General features: G+C 48.9%; 1 protein-coding gene across 1 annotated transcript; it reads left to right on the plus strand.

Annotated features, from left to right (window-relative positions):
* Positions 1-2,962: 2,962 nt before the first annotated feature.
* On the plus strand, positions 2,963-4,039 carry LOC120667917 (BTB/POZ and MATH domain-containing protein 1-like). Its single transcript, XM_039947901.1, has one exon. It carries the CDS (start codon positions 2,963-2,965, stop codon positions 4,037-4,039), a length of 1,077 nt encoding a protein of 358 aa, XP_039803835.1.
* The last annotated feature ends 3,266 nt before the right edge of the window (positions 4,040-7,305 follow it).

Raw genomic sequence — 7,305 nt, forward strand, 5'->3', positions numbered from 1 at the left:
CATATATAGTGCAATATGTTCATCTTTAGTTTCCTAAAACACATTGTACGTATCTGCTGTTTTCTAGTTTAAAGTGTTGGCTTCTTTTTTAATCATCACTAGAAACGGCCGGTTTGCCGTGTGTCGGCACGTTTGCCGTGAACAAAATCACGGGCACACGGCAAATAGGATTTTTTCTATGTTTCCTAAAAATAACACACGGCAAACGTCTGGCACATAGTGATGACGCAAAAATAACACACGACAAACGTCAGGCACACGGTGAAGAACATGTTTGCTGGGTGCCACGAGTTAGGCACACGGCAAATATCTGAACTTTGCATGGCCACCTCTTGCGTGGGTGTCTTACTTTCAGTACTCACAGCACCCTTCGTTTCTGCAGATGTCACCGCCACTGCCGCTGCCACCGCCGGCTCCGTGTGTTGTACAGACTTGCTTTGCATCGACATATATTCTAGCTTTGCATTTGGACTTGTATCGACTATATTATGGTCTTGTATCAGCTATATTGTATGAATTTGCATCGACTATTGTATGGATATGTATCAACTATTGTATGAATTTGTATCAACTATTGTATGGAGTACTAGTGTTTTGATGGATTGCATGTGATGCTTATTCTATAGAGTTCTATTGAAATGACTGGGGTTTCGTCTACATACCAAAACAAACAAAAAAAATGGCTGGAATTGGCCCTTCGCCGTGTGCGTAGGGAGGGCAGACGGCAAAGTGGCTATTCTTTGCCATGTGTCCTTGCCTAGCACACAGTAAAGAGGCCAATGTACAAAGTAGCCATTCTTTGCCGGAACTTGGCACACGACAAACATGTGAACTTTGCCATGTGCTTGCCCCTTGGCACATGGCAAAAGGGGACGTCAAGGGTCGGCGGTATCAGGGACACTTTTTTTTCGCCGTGGGCCGTGGAAGACACACGACAAAAGGTTTGCCATGTGCCCCGATAAAAACACACGGCAAACTCCTTTTGCCGGCCGATCTATGCCATGCAGGGTTTGCCATGTGTTGCACACGGCAAACCTTTTGCCGTGTGCTATTCTCCCTTTGTCGTGTGCCCCTGGCACATGGCAAACAAGCCGAATCCCGTAGTGCATGTGTGCTGCAATTACGAAGACACTACTCCCCAACGGGCACAGGCAATGCTTGGTGGCCTTGCCTAATCAGTTTGTTGGAACAATGATTCTCTCATACTTGCCCAACTATCTTTTTGCATTTCTGTAGTGTTTTCAATTATTTGTTCCATGTAACCTACCTGAATTTTTACTGATTTTCTACAATATTTATAGTTGCTTGCTCAAATTTAATATGTACTAACTCATCTTTAATATATACTGCATCAAGCCCACACGGTGGTCAGCACATTAGGAGGAATGTTAATCTGTAAATTTGTTGATTGAAAATAGCAACATGATGCAACTTTCTACACAAACCTTTGTTTCCGCATTACATATTGTTAGTACAATTTATATAGGTAGCAATACTATTATACTCCCTTCATCATGAATTATAGGTCATTTTGGCTTTTCTCGGATAAATATGTAGCTTTTTTATACATTTAAATATGTATACACTGTGTCTAAATGCATAGTAAAAAATTACGTATTGAGAAAAATCTAAACTAACCTATAATTTAAAATGAAGAGGTAGTAGTTTTATACAAATCTTGTATATATATGTATATATACACACCATTTACATGGCATTGTTACAGATTACTTTAATGATTGCTATATAGACGTCCATACCGAATGCTGGTCCTAGAAAACCATCGAATATTGTTTTATCTCTAATGGATTAAATCAAAAATTACACGCCTATATTGAAGGCTGTTTCTAGGATGAGGCTTGAAGCTTTTTTTTAAGGTGTGTGTGGGGGGGGGGGGGGGGGGGGTTGGAGGATCCGCACCTGATTCATTTCTTTGGCCCTGAATCACCAGGTCTGACTAACATGTCTAGAATCCTCGTGTGTAGCTCTCAGGGTCATATGTAGTGGGTCTTGCTGGGAACGGAAGATGATGTTGTTACAGCGTTTCCACAATTGCCAAGAGCATAGGAACACAAATGTGCAGGTTTAGAATTGGGACCAAAGAAACCCGTTAGAGATGTTCTCTTGCGACCATCATCGCGCCCCCATACCAACCTGTCACGGACCCTCTGTTGGCGCCAGTTAGCTGCTTAGATTTAGTACCACCTTGCCTATGGAAGGAGGCCATGACCCCCTTATAAGGGAGAGTATCCCTCTCCTATCAGTCCGAGCTTTTGGGAGGAAGTAGGCTCTTACCTGGTAAGTGGGCCGTGTGCGCATAAACGTTTGAACAAAATCAAATAATTATTCCATATGAAGGCGGATGGACATAAATTTTATATGAAGCTATAGAGCTCGACGTGATAGAAAACTTTATAGTTGATAACATTTTTGTTCCAGACTGTTATTGGACTAAATATTCGTTACCATTTCTGAAATCAATTTTCAAATCTTATATATCCAAGTTAAAGACAACCTAAAATGGAAACGAACCTTATATCTAAACCTCAGAACCCGAATGCTGAACCCTAAACCTCGCTGGTGTCTTTGACGGAGATAAGGAAGCTCACTAGGTATATAGATGCGTCGTGCATGTGAGCAAGAGTAGTAGAAATCGAGTGCTTGTCGATCGAACGTCGTCTGCCTGTATGCGGTGTTTATTTGTCTCTCTTTTTGGGCTTTGTTTGTGTTCCATCTTTTGCAGATCGGGAAGCCCGGCCCAGCCAGAGGCCTGTCAGTCTGTCACCACATACATTAGGGCCCTTCATTCGCATTGCCTTACCCTAGCGGTACCCCGATCGAAGAAACTGCTGCCTTTGCTAAGGCTCCGGCCGCCGTCCCGCTTGCGTTCCCTCCCGGTGCCCTCCGGCGCCCACGGCTTCGTTCACCTCCGGTTCGATCCGATCCAGGCAGCAGCCACAGCATGGAGCACAACACCTGCACCCTGCTCCGCGAGGTCGTGAGCTCCGTGCACCAGCTCAAGGTCGCCGGGTTCCGCATCCCCTTCACCGGGAACGACGGCGCGCGCTGGGTCCGGTCCCGGTGCACCGTCGACGGCAACGGCTGGGAGATTCGCTACCACCCGGCGCTCTACGTCTTCGGCCATAGGTACTGCCCCGGGCTCTCCCTCATCTTCCTCGGCGAGCCGCCGCGCTCGGCGGCGGCGCCCGCCGTGACAGCCATCCTCAGCGGCAGGATCACCGCCTGCAGCATGGACGCCGACTTCGTCGCGTTCGAGGAGAAGAAGACCGTGCCCAAGGCGTTCCGCCGCCCCCTCGACCGGTCCCCTCCGCTCTACCTCGGCGTGGGCCGTACCAAACCCTACGACGATTTCAGGAGCCCTAGCCTGACCGTCGAATACACCATCACCGTGTTCAGGGAGCCGGAGCCGAGAGGCGCCGCCATTGCCGACCTGTCCCGGCACCTCGGCGAGCTCCTGCGGAGCGAGGCCGGGGCCGACGTCACGTTCGCGGTGTCTGGCGAGACCTTCGCGGCGCACAAGGTCGTGCTGGCCGCAAGGTCCCCCGTCTTCATGGCGGAGTTCTTCAGGGACATGAAGGAGAAGGACGCCCGGCATGTTGAGATCCAGGACATGGACACCGCGGCGTTCAAAGCCATGCTCCACTTCATCTACACCGACGCGGTGCCGGAGCTCGACGAGAGGCCGGAGGCGGCGGCGACGGCCCTGGCTCAGCATCTGCTGGTCGCCGCCGACCGGTACGGCCTGGACAGGCTCAAGTTGATGTGCGAGCTCAGGCTCGTGATTGGCATGGACGCCGGCACGGTGGCGTCGACATTGGCTCTAGCGGAGCAGCACAGCTGCTCGTGGCTCAAATCTAAGTGCATCGAGTTCATCGCCGGAGGGTCGCAGGAGAATCTTGACGTGATGCTGGCGACAGAGGGGTACAAGCATCTGGTGGCGAGCAGCCCCTCGGTGTTGGCCGAGCTTCTCAAGGCTGCGCATGGAAAAAAGAGAAGTAGATCGCCAGATGAGAAATAGGTTGTTACCAGGCCCGTCAATTAAGTATTGTTATTATGCAAGTTACTTGTCACTAACAGATCATCTGTATTTTGCTGATTTCAAATTTAGCCGAAGTTTGGACACCTTTAAGAGCAACTCCAGTGGAGCGACTAAATGGATTACCATCTCCATATTTGCTCGGTGAGTGCATAAATTTGATCTCCAGCAGCCCTTTAGAATGTGCTGCCATTTTGGTAGGCCTTCCAAATTTCTCCCCCCTAATTTGGTGGCCTTCTATTTGGGCTACCAACTATGGGCCCCACCAATTTCCTTTTTTCATTTCCTTGGCGAGCGGCCGCATCGTGGAATCATGAATGATCGAGCGACGAGCGGCGGATTGGTAGTCCACCAGGCGGCAGGGCGGCGAACGGCGAGCTGCGCGGTCAGCGTCGATCCACACCGGGTCGCACCACGGCGCCGGCGTCGCCGCGTCGTGGAATGAGAACAGCGGCGGCGGGCTGGTGGTCCACCAGGCGGCATGGCGGGCTCCATGGTGGCTGCGCGCGCGGCGGCGGCCTAGACGTCGCGCGGCGCGGTGGAGGCCGGAAGTGAGGAGCATCCGGCCCTTGACAACGAGCGCGGTGGCATCGTGCACGTGCGCCGCCATCTTGGGGGTCGGGAACGAGCTGAGCCAGATGCGCGACTTCTTGCGCGGCTCTTGGAGACTTGGATCTCCAATACGCACTTCCCCCACGCCCGCATCCGCATGCAGCGGTACGACGGGTGCCGCTCGCCGCCATCCCGGTCCCGCACCCGCTTCTCCGCGTCGCCGCGCCTAGCCCCAGCCTCGACCGGCGACAGCGGCGGGAGGACGACATGCCCCCGGACGACGCTGGGCTCGGCACCTCCCCGTCCGGCATTGCAAGCCCAGAGCGACGGTGGCAATGGCGAGCTGGTGCGGAACGCTGGATCTCTCTTGGCCTGCTTGCAGCTAGCCAGCCAGGCTCCTGCGAGGAGACGAGAGAGATGGATGAGTGAGAATGACAGGTGGGGCTTAGTTGTCAGTTGGAAAAATGGAAGCCCAATTTACTCAGCTTACTGGAGTGGATGCTCATATTTGGGTGAGTAAAATTTAGAAGTGGGCTTCTAAATGGACATTTGCTCACCCAAATTTAGCAGCCATGCTGGAGTTGCTCTAAGTAGAGGGTGACCAAATTGAGAGGGTGGGAGAGGAAATTTCGTCACCCAAGTAGGGGCCCTGCTGGAGATGGAAATTTGAACAAAACGACTAAAATGTGGGTTTAGTCAATCAAATAGAAGCCCAGCTGGAGTTGCTCTAATTTCGCAAGAAATACTTTATGCCAATCTGCTACATATACATCGATCTAGTTTAAAAGATCGAGGTAGCGGGCCATTATCTGTGGCTGCAGATACAAAGACACAACTCCCAGCAAACTGCTCATCCATAGGGTTGTTTGGCACACTACTAGAAAATCGGCTTAAGGCACCGGTTGCAAGTAGGCTTTGGTACCGGTTTTTTGAACCGGTACCCCAAAGTGGTACCGGGTAAAACAACCGGTGCCTTAACTTTCAAAATTCACGCAAAATATTCTCTTTGGTTGACTTGAACTCGCGACCTCTAGCCTCGCGCGTTGCTCCTTTACCATCTCAGCTACACAGTTGTTCTGATCGAGAAGGAGATATTTTCCTTTTAAAGTAACCAATGGAGGAGCCTAAGGTACCGGTTGGTAACACCAACCGGTACCTAAGGCTCGTCTATAGGTACTGGTTGGTGGTACCACCCGGTACTAATATAAAAGTTACCACCTAATACCTATGGAGAGCCTTAGGTACCGGTTGATAAGGCTCATTCATAAATTCCATCCACCCCGGTGGACCTAAGGCTTGTTTTCTAGTAGTGGCAGTGGCGAGACTTGAATGTCATGCCATTGCGTAAAACATGGACCTACCCAACCATGAAGACTATATATTATTTTTGAAGCTCTCTTCTCATTTATTTTTGCAACAGCCCTTTTTACATTGTTATATACTAGTTGTTAATATGTTTTTCAAGTATAATAGTTTACCTAATTTAATTTCTTGGTTCTCTCTCATATGTATGGTTTCTTGCCTAAATTCAGTCTACGATGCTGTCGACCCGACAAATTGGTTATATATATATGGAGCCTTAGGAAAATTCTAGCATGGATTAAAATAATGCCATACTCAATATTTGGATGCACTACTAAAAAATGATTTGTAGAAACGCTAAGAATATTTTTCAGGGATAGGCTAAAATGTTACTCGTTGCTATTAAAGGAGAGGTGTTACTATAGGAACCGATCTACCCTGGAATAGCATTTTCAGAGGCGAGTCACTCCCTCACCCGCCCCTGATAATGGCACTCATTTTTAGAGGCGGGTGAGGGGTGACCCGCCCCTACAAATGGAATTTTCAAGGGCGGGTCACCCCCTACCCCGCTTTTAGAAATGGACGCCATTTTTAGGGGCGGGTGAGGGGGCGACCTGCCCCTACAAATTGCATTTTTAGGAGCGGGTCACTGTAAGTGCATTTTATCCCTTAAGTGGATTTCAATGTTGAAGACATGCATAATTATGGACTTAACAGTTTTATTGAGCTATAAGCAGGTTCAAAATTATTGAAATGACAAAGAGCACCTAACAATGCCTTATTTGCTAAAGAGACGGTGTTTGAGCTTAATTGAAGATCTTTTATATTTTCTGTTTTGAATTTAAGTATAGGAAATACCGTACTATTAAGAGAGACAAGAAAAGACATAAAGCACCCATGTGAGCACTTGATCCTACTTTTTCAGTAGGGGTCGGAAGTTCGTTCTGATCGCCAATGAAAGTTCCTGACTCCTTCTGATAGAGTGTTCTCGGCAAGCTATTTTAACATAGGTTGGAAGTTCCGACAAGTTCATAACATGTGCACTAACGGCTACGTTTTGTGGCTCGGGTATTTATACCCCCTCAGCCCCATCATTAATTACTGCTGACATAACACGAAGAAACCACCCTCTTGACCATTCAACACTCCTCCCGCCTCCCTCGAAGAGCAAATCCTTGTGTTGTTTGAGCTAGGGTTTGGGTGAGAGCAAGTTTGAGGTGTGAGACTTGACCTCTTTGAGTGACAAGGCAGCCAAGATCATCTCAAGAGCACTAGAAGCATCTCCTTTCATTGATTCACATTTTTCTCTTTAAGCTTGCTTCTAGATGGTTAGAGGTCGCCCATGAAGCGTCCTCTCATGTGTGTGCACCCTGGGAAAGTTTGTATTGCCCCGT

This window comes from Panicum virgatum, chromosome 3N, assembly GCF_016808335.1.
Source record: "Panicum virgatum strain AP13 chromosome 3N, P.virgatum_v5, whole genome shotgun sequence".
Lineage (NCBI taxonomy): Eukaryota > Viridiplantae > Streptophyta > Magnoliopsida > Poales > Poaceae > Panicum > Panicum virgatum.

Bases quoted from the DNA above. Each gene is read 5' to 3' on its own strand.
- LOC120667917 (XM_039947901.1), top strand. From the start codon at position 2,963: ATGGAGCACAACACCTGCACCCTGCTCCGCGAGGTCGTGAGCTCCGTG.